Source organism: Paramormyrops kingsleyae, chromosome 3 (genome assembly GCF_048594095.1).
Source record: "Paramormyrops kingsleyae isolate MSU_618 chromosome 3, PKINGS_0.4, whole genome shotgun sequence".
In the NCBI taxonomy this organism is placed as follows: Eukaryota; Metazoa; Chordata; class Actinopteri; order Osteoglossiformes; family Mormyridae; genus Paramormyrops; species Paramormyrops kingsleyae.
This window is the reverse complement of record NC_132799.1, coordinates 31023261-31039830: the sequence shown is the minus strand read 5'-3', so window position 1 is coordinate 31039830 and position 16570 is coordinate 31023261. Positions and strand designations below refer to the sequence as shown.

The 16570-nt window shown below is 48.5% G+C and overlaps 2 protein-coding genes across 6 annotated transcripts in view; both read right to left on the bottom strand.

Moving 5' to 3' along the window:
• dgki (diacylglycerol kinase, iota) overlaps positions 1-7550 on the bottom strand; it is a 44343-nt gene extending 36793 nt beyond the window's left edge. For 2 of the 5 annotated variants that reach the window (XM_023841350.2, XM_023841351.2), the window contains exon 1: positions 6523-7545. In XM_023841350.2, coding sequence (XP_023697118.1) covers positions 6523-6752 — 230 coding nt within the window. In that variant the 5' untranslated portion in view covers positions 6753-7545. Of the gene's footprint in view, positions 1-6522 lie in introns of all 5 variants that reach the window. The other 3 variants (XM_023841349.2, XM_023841347.2, XM_023841348.2) reach the window with 3 other exon arrangements.
• A 495-nt stretch (positions 7551-8045) lies between these two features.
• Positions 8046-16570, bottom strand: part of creb3l2 (cAMP responsive element binding protein 3-like 2) — a 20645-nt gene continuing 12120 nt past the window's right edge. The window contains exons 3-12 of the mRNA XM_023841359.2: positions 14540-14721; positions 14325-14409; positions 13982-14169; positions 13699-13845; positions 13549-13607; positions 13307-13375; positions 12065-12164; positions 11362-11485; positions 9962-10217; positions 8046-9634 (exon numbers count right to left, since the gene is read on the bottom strand). Coding sequence (XP_023697127.1) covers positions 9562-9634; positions 9962-10217; positions 11362-11485; positions 12065-12164; positions 13307-13375; positions 13549-13607; positions 13699-13845; positions 13982-14169; positions 14325-14409; positions 14540-14721 — 1283 coding nt within the window. The 3' untranslated portion in view covers positions 8046-9561. The remainder of the gene's footprint in view (positions 9635-9961; positions 10218-11361; positions 11486-12064; positions 12165-13306; positions 13376-13548; positions 13608-13698; positions 13846-13981; positions 14170-14324; positions 14410-14539; positions 14722-16570) is intronic.

Below are 16570 nucleotides of genomic sequence, written 5' to 3'. Positions count from 1 at the left end.
TCCCAGTACCAGCTGCTGAGACATACAACATTTTCCCTCAAACCACTGGTTTCCCTTCCAGGCCCTTCTCCACAGGATGTCGCGGACAGATCCTTGGCTATTCCTGAATGCGACAGACCGAAGGGCGGTTCAATCCGTCGGTTCCGGACCGTCTGACTCAGTCACCCATATTATGGCAGAGACAGAGTCTCTGTCCAGGGGCTGCCCCTTGACCCAGTTCTGTCATATGGCTTCAGTCACAGGAGAAGGAACATAAACAATAAAGCAGAAACTATATCAACAGTGACAGCCAAGGAAATCTGTACCACGACCTGCTTCAGGCAGCAGAGGCTCTATTCTGTCTCAGTGAAGGTTTTCAAAAGGCCCTAAGATAAATGAGAACACGCTGAGGGCAGGCAGAAAAAAACGGACAAAATAAAGACTCTTGAACTCGCTGTTTTCCAATCCAAAAACGTTCGCATGGCGAGCAGATCTGCATATTACTCATCTGCTTACTATTCTGCCCGTCCTTTAGGAAAGCCTTTAGAAAGTGAACTCCTGGCTATAATCTGCTATCCTAAAACAGAGGAAAGTCCATAAACAGGGGCCTTAAACCCCAAACGATTCCATAAACACAGCAGGATAAGAAGGGGAACCTGGGAGCTAATCAAGACACCCTGGTTAAATTAAGGCAAATAAACTATCTGCTAATTACAATTAACGCTTAAGTTGGAATTGTTCTTGGTTTGTGCCAGCTTGACACTTTGGAAACATGTCAGAAATGTTGTGGTACGACCCAGGGGTGGAGGTGCCAGCAGGATGGGGTGGGGAAATCAGCCAATCGCACGCATCCCAGCATTTCCAGTGGCAGGTGTGCCACCTTGGTGCTGAGACTCCCTGTCCTCCTCCTGGCAGAGGCATGGGCAATTTGTTTAGGCAAAAAGCCCTGTGTACTGAGCATGGAAGACGGCACGTAGATCCTGATGCTGAGGCTGAGCCAGAGCCTGACGGCAGGACACGACTTGTGTTCCGTGGGGTGCCGTTCTCCATTTTAATGCAGAGCGCTCTGCCCGAGGATGGGGGGAGGGGGAATGAGGACAGCAAAGTACACCCGGGAGATCCTCTTTGCACGTTTCAAGTCACACCTTCTGCCCTCTGCATTTAACCCAAAAAATGAAGACTTTACCATCCGGCAGCATCCAATCGCTGATGCTACTCTGTCGGCCGCTGGGCTCATAGGGCTGGCAAGGTCAAACTCATCTTGATTACTTCTCAGGAGCTAATTTACCTACTCAGTTCAAGAAAACACAGAGCCCTTCTTCTCGTGGCAAAGTACAACCGGGTTAATTCAAACACATTCGGTTTCCATAGTGAATCTTTCAAACGGTAAGGTTGTTAATGTGTGGATATTCTTGGAAACAAGCCTTCAAAAAATCACATTTTTTAAAGGTTTAATTCCTTTGTTTTTTTTTTGCTTTTCCTTGGAACACCATATTTTATGGGCATTTGAATATGTTTGGCCACGGAGCAAATATTCTGTTTCTTTGAATTTTATTTGAATTTATTTATGCTTGTGAGTCACACTGACAAATATTAAAGCAAAAGGCCAATCACAGAGAAGGCCTTTCATAGGTTTCCTGGACGTATGTCACTGAAAATCGATACTTCCAAATGGATACTAAACTGCAACCCTGTACAGGATAAGAGGGATGGATGGAAGGATGGATGGATATTTCTACTGAAGCAATTCATGTTAATAATGTCACTGAAAGGTGACACAGCAGGATTGAGACAAGACTCAAATCGACAATTTCTGGGTCCAGGTTCCAAGTGCACAAACCAATACTGTCCTGGGATGACGCGTGTAAGCCTTGACCCAAATGCAAGGGACAAGGACACTCGAGTTGGAAGGGAATAACTTGGGGGGGGGGGGGTTATCAAGGGAAAGAGAAAATCCTCTTAGGCATATACTTAAAAAGAAATAGCCTTGTACAACCCCAGTAGTGTGCAATATCAGACTGTGTTACTGCTAAGAGAAGCATGATGGGCAGTAAGTAGACCATCACTACTGCTCTGGATTCTCAAACAGTCTTCATGGAATTGTTTTTATGTGTTTGACAATAAACTGCTTCCCACAGGCCACCACTGCATCCCTTACACCCAGCACCCCCACGACACTTCATACTAACAGCTAATAGCACCTAACCTAAAGCCCAGCCGGTAACCAGCTAATGTAGTATACTAACACCCATATCTACTGGTAGAAAAGATGGGCCTGTTCAATCATGCCAGCTCAGCGCTAACCACGTCGTAAAATGATTACAGTTATTTTCATAACGAAACTCTTTAGCTTCCAAAAAAAGGGGAAGCCAGTTTCACAAGCACAGCCATGTCATTAACACGAGTCGGCAGCCAATTACGGAGGTTGTGCCAAACAAGAAAAACGCTCATTTTACAGCAGAGTGCCCCTTTTGATAGCTTTCCGTCAGAAATCAGTCTCACTTTCACTGTTTGGACATGAGATTCCCAGACTCTCTGACAGGACACAGCACCTACCTGGACACAATGTCAATGCAGTCATTGTGTCGATGTGCCAATACAGCTAACAGATGGCTAACGGGAAAGCTAACGAATGGTATAACAGAACAGTGAAAGGTTCAGCTCAGGGCATGGACAGTGGGACAGCAATTAGAATAGCAACAGTGCAGATATAGGCATGGCTAATCAGACGCCCAGCTAACAGGATGGATAACAGAACAGTGAAAGGTACAGTTCAGGGCATGGATAGCGGTACAGCTATCGGAATAGCAACAGAAAGGCTAAGGGCATGGCTAATCAGACGTCCAGCTAAACAGATGGCTAACAATGGCTAAGGGCATGGCTAATCAGACGCCCAGCTAAAAAGACGGCTAACAGAACGACTAACAGCATGGCTAATCAGACGCCCAGCTAAAAGGATGGCTAACAGAACAGCTAAGGGCATGGCTAATCAGACGCCCAGCTAAAAGGATGGCTAACAGAACAGCTAAGGGCATGGCTAATCAGACGCCCAGCTAAAAGGATGGCTAACAGAACAGCTAAGGGCAAGGCTAATCAGACGTCCAGCTAACAGGATGGCTAACAGAACAGCTAAGGGCATGGCGAATCAGACGCCTATCTGAAAGGACGGATAACAGAACAGCTAAGGGCATGGCGAATCAGATGCCCATCTGAAAGGACGGATAACAGAACAGCTAAGGGCATGGCTAATCAGACGCCCAGCTAAAAGGATGGCTAACAGAACAGCTAAGGGCATGGCTAATCAGACACCCAGCTAAAAGGATGGCTAACAGAACAGCTAAGGGCAAGGCTAATCAGACGTCCAGCTAACAGGATGGCTAACAGAACAGCTAAGGGCATGGCGAATCAGACGCCCATCTGAAAGGACGGATAACAGAACAGCTAAGGGCATGGCGAATCAGACGCCCATCTGAAAGGACGGATAACAGAACAGCTAAGGGCAAGGCTAATCAGACGTCCAGCTAACAGGATGGCTAACAGAATAGCTAAGGGCATGGCTAATCAGACGTCCAGCTAACAGAACAGTTAAAAATATAGCTAAGGCTGGCTAATTTCACATGTAGGAAGATGAGCTAGGAAAGAAGGTGTCAGCCTCATAACGATTTCAGCCAAGTTCCCACATGACTCATCCTACCAGGACCCACGCACCTAAACTCCCACATACACACCTATAACACGCCCATCCATCACCTATACAAATGGTCACACATATAAGGCACAGGAAACCCACCACACACACACACACACAAACACACAAACACACACAAACACACAAACAAAGACAATCCCTATCCACATAGAGAACCACCATGACCACACAAAATCTCCAATGTAATCCATGCTTACAGCTAACATAAAAACTAGTAATCCTTCCTTTATATGAAATATCAAACCCCAGAACTGATTAACATATCCTTTGTTCCTGTTACTTTTACCACAGGTCTGAAATTTGTTAAAAAAAAAAAAAAAAAAAAACATACTAAGCAAATATCTTTGAAAAAATTATTATAAAGATTTATCAGACCACGCATTTTAAGTACAACACTTGTTAAACAAAACGCCAAATTCGTATTGAGGAAACGTAGTACACAACAAAAATATTGTTACATTAACAGTTAGCCTACTTCATTTATACTTTATGAAATGATATACATCTAGATTTTCGGTATCTTCCTTGAAGGAACTTTTTTTATTCTTCGTAGCAGATATTATGTAACTGCTGCCTCAGAGGTGGGGCCGTTTCCTCTGTAGTCCACCTAAAGTATGGTCAGGGCGCGGTCAAGAGCTGGTATCTGACATGCTCAGCAGCCAACTACGGACAGAGCCACTGGCCCACCCCCCTCTAACTGCCAGCCTATCACAGGCTGTGTCTAAATAAATAAATAAATAAAATAACACTGCATCATATCTACGGACAGACAGGAAAATGTGTCAGCGATACAGAATCCGCAATCCGGATTATCTGCAGACGTTTAGGCCTAAAAATTCATCTGTTCTTTGTATGGCTGACAGGGTTACCGGTCCGTTCTCCTCCACCTGATTAAAAATCCAACCATGGCTTCCTTAGATACCATTTATTAAAAATTAACATAAGTAAGGACTGAGAATCTACTAGAGTCTGTAATCTGACTGCAAAGTGTTCAAAGGGGAGGTAGAAATAGAGATTTTGACCCTGAGATGCAAAGCTGGGGTTTGAAGAGTCAGAGACCACGAGACCCAGTAGAGGGAACTCCTAGCCTGGCAGATTCTCCCTCTAAATCTCTCTCCATCTCTCTCTCGTTCTCTCCCTTGTTCACTCTGTGAGCCCACATCCCACCTCAAAGCTTCACCGCTTCTGCTCCACAGAAAATGTGCCGGGCCTTTTTAACTGTACTTGTTTCACCAGGTGAATTTTAAAATCCGAAGAGCGAGCGTTGGTTCGATGCGCAGCCCAAAATGCGGTTTCCATTCCCCCTCATTCCGTTTCGGTTCGCATCCACGCATGTTTGGTGCAGCCATTTTCGCGAGGCTAGAAAGTTAAAGCCACACGCTGGCATTTCCCCTCTTCGCTGCATGACAGAGTTAAAAATGAACGATTTGAAAGGAGACCTCTGGGGTGTATTTACATTCTAACAATGAGGTGGACTTCCTCAGTCCGTGAGGTACTCAGGCCATGAGAGGGACAGCGGTAGGCCGGATAAACAGCAACCCAAACAGAGAGAAGATCCACAGGACCGCAGCTAGGACCAACAGCAAAACAAGGAAGGGTTGGTTGAACAGACTCACCACTCTACCCTATTAAACCTAAAGGATCTCGGAAAATAACCCAAAAAGAAAAATGCTTTCTGGTCAAGTATTCTCATGTGTCTAACATGTAAGAGCTTAACATGGACCATCTCATGCTGCGTGTGCTCAGAATATCCACAATCTTCATTCTCACATCCACAAATTTTGCGCAATAAACCATTTAAAAAAATGAGTTTCCTCCCAAACAAATCAGGAAGAGATTTTTATGGTAGAGCAGACCCTTTCGGTTTTTTTGTTACTCTCGGGAATTTGGTATGTGAGAACACCGCTGTTTGCAGCAGTTCGGACAAGGTCTGAGGAAGCAAACCCACAATGACAAGCCCGTCCACCACTCAGCCGCAATTTCAAATGTGGGCGCAGGGTGGATCCAGGATCCACCTACACGTCGCCTTACATGCAAAACTCAACGATCAAAAAGAAAAAAAAACGACTACATAGCGATTGGTGTTATGTTTTTTTTCTCGCTTGGGGAATCCTGCAGCTATCTGCACAGTGGCTGCTGTCTGTGCTGCCTGGCCGCCCGCCAGCTGCGTGACCCGGCAGCTGCTGCACCCTCAGCCCGGGGATTTTGTCAAAGCATTTGGAGTTGAATCCACACGGGCAAAGTCATTGCGGGGAAAGTCAGACCCCCCTCCTCTCCCCTCCCCTCCCTACCACCATGAAACTAACAGCTATAGTGCATACAAAGCCACCCACGGGGGGTAACAGGGACATAATAGGTTCAAAGGGCCATAAGGAATTTCTGGACAGCGACCCACCCCCCCCCCGGAAACCGGGTGCCGAAACGGGTCTATGGTGCGCATTAAACCACCACCGTACGCGTTTTAACAAGTCAGGAAACGTGTGCCTGGTGTGACCGGTTTAGGGAATATACTGGATAGGCTGTGAACACCAAAGACGTTGAGAAATCCCCCCTACATGCCGAGACCCGAAGCGGGGATATAAGCGCGCCTCTCCTGGGGTAGGAGCGGGTCTAGAAAGCCGCTAAATGCCCAATACATCCGGTCAGTTACAGCTGACACCCATAGGCACGAAAAGAGGGTTTTAAATAATACAGCGGTCGATTGAAAGTTAAGCAGCCGAGCATCACAGACAGTGCCGCTATTCGGCCGCTTATTTCCCCCTGCTAGCTGCGCAGGCGAGCTGCCCGTATCGGTGCCCCGCTCTCCCCTCACTTTCCCGGCACTTTCACTTTACCTGTAGGACGTCTGCTTCCGAAACACCAGACCCTTCAGCTTCTCCTCCACGGACTCGTCCGTGTCGTTAAAGCTTCCCAGAGTGTCCCCGCCGGCCATGGCTTCGTCCCTGCCGCGGTTCCGCTCGCTCGTCTCCCCGCCAGTGGCCCCTAGCGAGGCGGCTCTATTATTCCCATACGCCTGGGAGCCCCTCTCCTCCTGTGAAGGGCAAGGCTTGGCCAGGGGGTCCATGCTTTAGCAGTGGACCCCCTTCCTCCTGTGTGCCCCTTGCTTTCCCTCCCCAAGAAGCGGCAGCGACGGTGAAGCTGCTGCCGGCGGGGGACGGTAGCGGCGCGCCCGGGGCTGCTCTCGCCGGCCGCGCCGCACGGTCACATGCACAGCAGACCTGCCGGACAGAAGGAAACGGCCGACTGGAAATGGTAGCACAAGCCGTCGCGATGGTGGCCAGCCACAGCCGCGGCAACAGGAGCATCCATCTCCGGCGCCGCCGCTACAAGGGCATTGTGGGATACTCCTACCGCGAGCTCAGCATCGGCGTGGATACAGTGGGGCGCGCGGGGCTTCCTGACGCTCTGCGCGCGCACGCACAGCGCTCCACACCGTGACCCAGTGCGATACGGGCCGCCCCAAAGCTCCGCTACGCCTTCCTCTGCCGAGATTGCTCCGCAGGACTGCTGCTAGCTCTGGACAGGGCTGCCTGCTTCTTCGCTGCGTGCCACGTATATCCGTGCACACCGACGGACCTCCAGAAGCCCAGTGCGTAAGAGTCACGCAGGTTATTAAGCATCGCCCATGGTACTTAGAAGAGCACAACTGGCTTTCCGACAATTGTTTTCGAGGTTATTCTTAAAATATACTGTAAATTGTAACCGGCATAGTCCACGGATTATTACATGTAATTTGCTCTCGATAATGTCTACCCCGTCTGTTCAACTGGATTGTGCAATATTTGTTTTATGTCAGATCATTCGTTCTGGGTGTGCATCCATTTTTTTGCCTTCCTCAAGTCAAGTGACACAACCGACCAACAGAAATGCACAGAAAGATCCGCCTCACATACCAAATTAGACATTTATGCCCCCAAGTCGAATGGACTCACAGAGACTCCATTCGACCGATGTCATGAGTGCAGATTTCAACTGAACAGATTTGACGTGTTCTGTGGCAGCGCCCCTGAGTTTCTGTACAGAGAACCCATTTCTGAAGCGAATTGAAAAGATTCCGAACTTAATCACTGGATTTTAACGCAATGGAAAGAGACAAGCCAAAACCTGGTCTCTGGAAGACGGGAGACATTCCTTGAAATCGACAGAGCTCAGAACAGGCCAGCGAGTGCTGGCTTGTCCTTGTCCCCGTACATCACAATTAAAAACGATTAAACCCTGTATTTGAATATATCCTCAGAGCCTTCAATGACTTGCAAGAGCTATACCCCAAACTGTTACAGCACACATTTATGTCCATCCTCATGATAATGGACGGACAACACACTCATGCATAAAAAAATTACATCACCACCAGAGGTGCTTTTACTAAGGAAAAATATTTATTTACTTCTGGAAAAAAAGAGGGAGAAAAAAACATAGCAAAGCAGAAGCCAGTGACAATTATATAGCAACAGGAGGCTTCTGAGGATCCACAAGTGACTGCGTGCGGTCCCCAGACTTCAAACGCAGTTTGTGCATTCGCACCGCCAGGACAGGGGTCCAAAGGCACCAATTTCCGATTTCCATAAGCAAAATAAAATAAAATGCTACATTTACAAAAGAAATAAATAAAGCATTAGGTAGGCAGTGCATGTCAATTCACAGCAGGATGCTTCCGGGGGTGGGGGGGTTATACAGTTATACACTGTAGAGAGAAACCAGGGTCGACCCCAATTTGTTGCTACTGTTAGCAGGGAGAAATTGAACTTCCCGTGGTGGGTGGGGCCGTTCACCATGCCCTCGTAACCCGAAGAAAGCTGCTAGACCGCCAAAGCAGAGAGATTCATGCGTCTGCTCGGCGGCACGTTATAACCGCTCGTTAGAGATTCGCATGGGCTGATTTAGCGAATCACTAGTGGTCATCGCCACAAAGGGATGAGCACATTAGCCAACTTACATGCGCACTTAAGAAGCATTCAAAACAAAATAAAGAACAAAAATGTGAAGAAATGGCACATACCACACTTCGCTATCAATTTGGTAATACCAGTTGTTGTTTTTTTTCCCTATCCACATAAGAATGAAACAGGCACGATAAAAGCTCTAAGTCCGGAAGGTGAGAAACCAGACCAGAGCCTTTCAGCACTTGTCCGTCATTCGATTGGATATTATAAATGAACCAGAACATCCACATGGTCATGTGACTTTACCGAAAAACTGGCATACATAGCCACAGTCACCATAAACCCAAAAAATACTAAGACTGCGCTGGAGGTCCAGTGAAAATGAGCATTTTTATACTACTTTTCAAAAAAAAAAAAGCTTTGCAATGGTCCACTTGGGATATTCAATAAGAGATTCAGTGTGTATCAAGTCTGTATATTACTTGGAGGGCAGGGGTCTTTGGTGTCATCTACAACCCTTGTAGAACAAAAACAAACAGAATTAAACACAGCATGTGGGATTCGAGCCCGCTGACTTTCTGGAAGAGCAGCAGTCCTTCTCTCGTGGATTGGGGCGGCTTCCATCGAAAGCTCCGCAAATCAAAAAGGGCAGAATCTACCCTCGTCGAGATCACTCTCCAAAAGTCAGGGTGGAGTCCTCAATACGTCAAGCAGGGTAGATGTTTAGTATAACTACCCTGTGAATTAAAAAGGTTCCCTTCCTCTTCAAAATGGGAGAAGAGTGGAAAAAATATTATATGCATATATACTAAAAACAGAGAACTAAGCAGTTATACAGGCTGCCGTCTAATGTTGGAATGGAATAAAATACACATTAAGAGTAGCTACGCATGTAGAGCGTGATTCAAAGAGAATGTATAAATAAGGTGAGTTGTAAGCATCTGGTACTGCGGTGGGTGTGGTTTGGGGTGGGGAGGGGCCAGATGGACCTCAGGACGTCTCATTCACTGTCCTCTCCAGCTGTATGACTTTGGTGCTGCCGTTCTCCCGCCGCTCCAGCGACCTGTGGGCAGATGGACACAGCTCCTTTCACACCCCCGAGTACAGGAATCAGCCGGGTACCGCGGTCACCTTCTCATTAGAGACTTCCCTACCCTCCGAAAATCTGTCTGCACACCATCCATAATTATCATAGGCCTCACTTAGGCACTAGTTATTCATTACACTAACTTTTAAGTCTGCAAAAAACATTAAATGCTGCCTCTGGGTAATATGCACCACGCAGGACTGTGCGGAATCAATAATCATGTCTCCTTATCACACAAAGGTCCTTCTTTATACAGTTGCACTGCTTGGTCGTGTGGACCAATGGTTTGTACCGGCTCCTCACCTGTGCGGGTGCAGGTCTATGAGGATTGGCTCCTGGCCATGTGTGTCATTGGTGTGGACGAATGGCTCCAGGGGGCGGAGCTCCGCTCTGTGCCTCTCTGCCTCCTCCACCTGCTGCTGTTGCTTCTGCTGGGCCCGCCAGCTCGCCATAATATCCATCTGTCTGTCCCAGTGCTCGGGGTAATCCCCTGCTAGCCCGGAGGGGGCCTCGTCCAGGGCGCTGTGCTCCTCATAGCCCAGCAGGTTTCTGGATTTCACTGTGGATAGAGATGGCGATCCACATCATCACGCCACCTAGCGATGCCTTCTACCCAGAGCAACATTCACAAAGCGCATTCTTTGTTCTGGCCACTCCTGATTAGCCCCTGTGTCTCACGGCCCACAAAGACCCCGACTGCACGGCACACGCCCAGGGAGACAGTGCGGCGGTAAACGGGGTCTACGTGGAGGCCTTGCGATCGCGGCGACGATAATCGCACAAAATGACAGATAATGACTTTCGAGAGCAAACACTCCAGCGCCCGTCGGTAGTTAATTGCAAGCCTATTCATTTATTTATGAGCTAGAAGCTGTCCTCTTTGCCACCATTGCTAAAGCGATTTCAGGAGAGGGAGGGGGTAGTGCAGAGACAGGGGTGCTGTGATGTATTCATACACGCTCCCCTAACTCAATGCTTGCTCAGAAGCTGCCATCCCTCTCACTTATAGGTGGAAATGAAAAAGGAAGGAAAAAAAATTTAAAAATGAGTCAGACAGCCTCGCTGCCACAATCTCAGCCAGGGTTTTGGGGGGGGGGTGAGACAGTAGGCCTCAACTCTGTCCTCAGGGGAAGGTGAAGGACAAAAGCACATCAGAAGCCTGGTTAGGGGTGCTGCGTGACTGTGTCACAGTTTTGTCCCAGATTTTTAGGGGGGGGGTCGGTAGTCAGGACAATGGAGTCCGTCTGCATACCGAAACTGCGTGGTTAGGGGGAATGAGACCGAAAGGTATCGCTTACAGAAGAGGTCCGATTTCAGCACAGCAGACAAGTCAGGGTCGCTGCTTTTAATGCACAGCCGCCCCCGATGGAAACCATGCAAAGCGATTCCACGCCTATTCAAATCTGAGTGCTAACCTCTGAAGGACGCAGTCTCTCCCACGCTCTGACTCGAGGGCTTTCAAACGCTTCATTTGCATAATAAGTAGCTATTGTCTCATTAAAATGGTTAACACAACACATAGGTGATAATCAATCAATCACTTACTTCCCACACCGGAAGCATCTGTCCTGTTGCATGTCATTGCCTGACATTTTTATAAACAGATGGAGCTCGATTGCCAGCCTATGGTCAGTTTCTCTGTATCTGAGCAGAGATGGGTTCAAACCCCCACCCCACCCGACCCCACCCTTCAGGTCTCTCACCTGTGGCTGTGTAGGACTCCTGTATGCTGAGGTCTCTGGACAGGCCCGTGCTGGTAATGGAGGAGCAGGGACCCAGGCCCTGGTAGAAGCTGCCCAGGAAGACGGCAAAACAGAGGCCCAGTACCTGCACCAGACAGGGCGGTAAGACAGCTGAGCCAGATCAGCACTCACTCACCTCAGGACACCTTATCCTTGTGTAACCCGACAGATGCACACAACAAAGTTCCCTCTCCCTCCCACATACAGGGTTGCCAGCTTTGGTCAGCTGGCTGGCGTGAGATTTTCAATTCGAGACAAGTCTGCACAGCAAGTTTTATTACACTGTAAATAGTCTGTAGGGTTTGCAAACTACAACAATGCTTTTGATTTAGCTAATTTTAGGTTGATAATGGAATAATACAGATTCGCTGTAAGATTTCTTGCGTGAATGTGAGAGTCAGAAAGCCTGAATGTCACGACGTTGGCAACCCTGCACACAGACACACACTAGTGAATTCTACGTGCTACACCCAGATGATGCAAAGAAATCATATAAAAAGTCTCTCTCCCTCTCTTCTCTACGAGGACAGAAAATTATCAAAAAAAACTTGGATGTTTTGCTCCTGTTTTTAAAAAAACTCTTAGTCGCTGAAGAGAGTCGACTTGATTCTTCTTGCGTGCTGTATTCGCTCTGCCGTGCGTCTGTCATCTGCCTGGTACTCACCATCAGGCAGGTGGACGTCTGTGTGCCCGTCACCCTGCAGGAGCGGGGGACCTTCCCGGCCACCACAGCCTGGAGGGAGTGCAGCTGCTGCAGCAGAGACCTGGGGGTGGGGGGGGGAGGTGGGGCCACTGTCAGAGCAGGACTCTGCATGTACAGTCACAGCGCACACGCAGCCAGTCACCCAACAGGAATTCCATGCTGTCATTACACGCCGCCTGTCCAAAGATGGCCGCAGTCTGCTGCACACTCTGTTCTCCTCCATGTCCCTCTTGCTCCCTAACAGACACATCACCTACTGATCCACTCCGTGGGCGTATGGCAAAGCCTCTCTACCATCAATCTGCGGACGCCTGAAGATTATGCCAGTAGGGTCTAAGTGCAAATCTTTCCATGTGGACCAGCAGGAGGCAGCACGGTTAAGGTTCAGAACCCTGGGAGAGCTGCTGCTGTTCATTTAATAAATTTACCCATAAAGATTAAGATGCAATTTATTGATCCCAGGGGGACATTCTGGTGCAAACAGCAGCAAGAACATAGTGCACAGGCAAATGTACATATAGTGCCAAACAGACAAGGTGCAGAGACACTGCACATAGTCCAAACAGGTAAACGTAGTACAAACAAAATTTAATGAGTACACATAAAAAATATAATATCCTGAAAGCTAAAAATTTAGAGATAAGAATAATTAAACTAGAGATGATATATGTGCAATTACTGATAAGGTAACTCCAGACTTTTAGTGAAGGACGCTTCTGGATGTGTTATTGCTGGGTGTGGGGGTGGTACGTACAGGCGTGATGGGGAGTTGTTCAGCTGCTTCACCGCAAAACGCAACTGACTGACCGCGTAAAAGTGTGGATATCCAGATAGTTAATTACCAAATACTTTTGGAGGAATAAATAAATACAATGAAACACTGTTTTAACTAAAATATTCCTGAGACATGGGGCGCCCGTACTTAAGGGTCACTCTCCAGCGGAAGCTAAGAGACGGCGGTTCCCTTGCCACGCCCTTCCACAGAGCGCGATCACTTGCATCCTTACGCCTTCTAACTCGCGCTGCCCTCCCACTTCACAAGTAGCCGTGGAACCGCCCTACGCTTTAAGGCCCTCGCCAAATTCCAGCCACGCGCGGGGCACAAGCACCGCATTAGTCACGGCGCCAACGAGGAGACGCAGTCAAGTCACGAATAAACACGCAAGTGTCTGTTTAGATCCAGGTTCGCCCGTGTTTACTCACTTGTTGGTGCACTCAAGAGTCTCCACTTTGCGACGCAGCTCGCTGTTCTCGTTGGAGCATGTCTCCACCCTGTGGACATGAGCAGAATTGCAGCGTAAAAAAAAAAAAAACAAAAAACAAGGCTAACAGATGGTGACACGGCAGCAACTGGCCACAATGAGGAAGCTGTTATTGACTACAATAAGCTTACAACAAACGCAGTGAAATGTATTCCTGCATATTCACATGTGATGTCAACATACTTCTTCTCCAGAGCATCCATGTACTCCTTCTTCTTGCGTCTGCTTTCCTGGGCAGAGATCTAACGGGGACAATTTCCCAGGTTAAACAAAAAGCTATCAGTTCCAGCACGGTGTGTTTTGGGGCTCTGACGGAGCGGGCCCAGTATTGACCTTGTTCTTGATCTTCCTGCGGATCTTCTTGAGGGCTTTCTCCTCAGCTTTGGACAGGGGGAGCTTGGTGGGCACAGGGTAGCCCTCCGCGATCAAGGTCCGCCTCTCCTCCTCCGTTAGCATGAGGGGCCCCGAGCCCTGCAGCTTCTACGGGGGTGGGGGGGGGCACACTGTTAATGCACTGACTTATATGGATGATATAACTAGAAAAAATTATATCAGAGTAGCTGAAATCCACAGGAGAGCATGTTAGTCAGAGTATTTAACAGCAAGTGCTACTCACATGGGGGGCTGTCAGCAAGGGCGAGTTGGACAGAGATGAGGAGGCGCGTGGTGCCGCCTTCAGGGCAGCCGAGGGCTGCGCCTGGGTGGGGCTGGCAGGGGCACAAGGGCGTACGGGGCTGAGGCTGCCCTCGGAATCACTGCCATGGGAACTGGGGGGCGTGGGGGGCAGCTGGAGAGACTCCAGGCCTGGGGGAGAGGAGAGCGGTCCTTTTGAACCCACACGCTGGAAGAGCGAGCCTGTACTAAACTTTACTGTGTGTCTTCACAGCAACTGCAGGTGCATCTTCTAAAAGGGTCCAGGGTGTCGCAAGCCATTAGACATTACGATGCCCAAGTCTCACCTTTGGGGGAGAGGTTGAGAAATTGGTCCACCTCATGAGGCTCCAGCTTGATCTTGGGGCTCAGATTCTCACCATCCTCCTTGACCTGTCATTAAAGATGGAAAAACCATCTAAAAAAACCCACCACAGTACATTTAGCCCAGGTGGATTAAGCGCTGTTTACGGCACACACAGGCGTTATCAGCTTGTTGGCCCCCCCCCTCAGCGGTAATCACCTTGACTTGCGCGGGCTGGGAGTGCGCCGCTGTCCGGGTGAGAGTCGGGGAGTCGGCGGGGCCCTCGGGGGCCAGGCTGAGGGACAGCGTGGGCAGCAGCACCGGCACCTCCTCCATGAGCGGCTCCATCTTCAGGCCCTTGTCCTCGGTCTCCATGGGCCAATCGTCACTCTCAGAGTCGCCTGGGAAACATGGAAAAGTGAGAGTCACTGAAACTCGGAATCGAGATCCAACTTAACACAAGTGCTTGAAAGAATGTGTTGTCCTTATGTGACTAATTTATCCTGAGGAAAAACCGACTAAAAAGCGAGGTGGGGGGGGGGGGGAATGGTTAGGAGAGAGTGATTACATTTTGACTGCAAGACAAAATAAACGTGCGGTTTGAGAGCATTCATATCGGCAAAGGGCGGGGCTGTTTACCGTTGCACACCCAGCGGTTCATGAGCCAAGCCAGTCCCCGAACTGAGCAGGACAAGAGGGGCCTGCTCACCCAGGCCTCAGTGAGGCCTCAGTCTGAAACGCTAACTCTCCTGCACATGGCCCGAAAAAAATCATTTTCTGATTGTGATGTACAGCTGGAAGGTTAATCGTGAGAAGGGCAGATTCAGTCGTGCAGCGTGTGCCAAGGTACAGTGGCGTGGCGTGTCCTCGCCCCAAGTGGACACTCACGAACACATCCTCCCACACGCACCACGCCGTTCTGTGCCGCTAATGGTGAGCTTGTCACCCCTTCCCAAGCCAGATCACAGCATCCCCCACCTGCTGGGGTCAGGCAGTTCGCAAAGGCCACCTGGCTTTCAGCGCGTGTAATTTCATTACAATGGGCAGCTTGTCACTCGGAGGGGTGACCGTCACAAGTTAGCCTTCATCGGCCATTTTTTGTGTGAACCTACAGGTGCTGTCACACCTGCCATACCTGATGTCATCATTAAGCGTGAATGAAGCCCACCCCCCCCATCCACCCCCAGGGACACGTCCCCCTGCTCCTCAGGCTCCTATTCGCCTTGTCTCACCACACCTACCTTTGTCTCTCTTTAACCGCCAGTATTTCGCTTATAAAAATAACAGTTGGTTTAATTGCTACTCCAGGGCGAATTAAGAAAATGGAGAGTGTGAGAAACAGCACGACACCAGTGACAGCACAGTATAGCACAGGTAGTAGCAGCAGGAGGGTTAGCATTGTGCCACATGTATTTTTTCTTTTTTAAATGTACTTGTTCCTTCCAGGAGGGATACTTCTAATACATTGAGTAAATAAAAAATACTTCCATTCTGTTATTCAACTATTTTCTCACCACTACATTAACTAAAAAAAAAAAAACACACCCTTTTGTTTTATATCCGTCTCCAAAACGTAAGCCATGACGTCTCAGACATGCTCTCAGACACGGGAAGAAGCAAACGAGGTAGAACGTCCCCAGTCACGTGTTAAGTCAGTGTTTTCACTGTCTAGTGTGAGATCAAATACGACGCGATGCCTTTTAAGGCATTTCTGCATTCTGAAACTCATCCAATATGACGTGACTTACAAGGGTTGGACAATAACACCGAAATGCTGCTGGCCACTGAAGCCTTCGTCTGGCATTGGCATGAGCGAGCAAAGGTTTGACTTTGACAGCCCGACCGTTAATACTGACCCCGCAGGCAAGTTGAGGTGCATATTTAATTGTAATTTATGTTTTTTGGATATGATCTGGGTCAGTACACAGACATCCACCGCAGCTACTCCAGTTGGATCCGGTCCATCCTTCGTGGTGGTATGCTGACATTACCCTGCATACCAAGGCTCTCAATGCACCACAAATACTTGCTGTCCTGGTCACAGATGCGCCCAATGCGATTCAACCTTCACACTCTGCTCTTACTGATGGAATGTGCAATCAGTGAAGAATTGCTATATATATATAGATATGAAACCTCAAACAGAATAATGGCCAGTGGTTCAGTTTCATTGTCCAACCCCTATAAGGGCTTAACATGCACAATACCCTTCCTTATAATTTGATCTTCAGTAGGTGAGAGCAACCACAA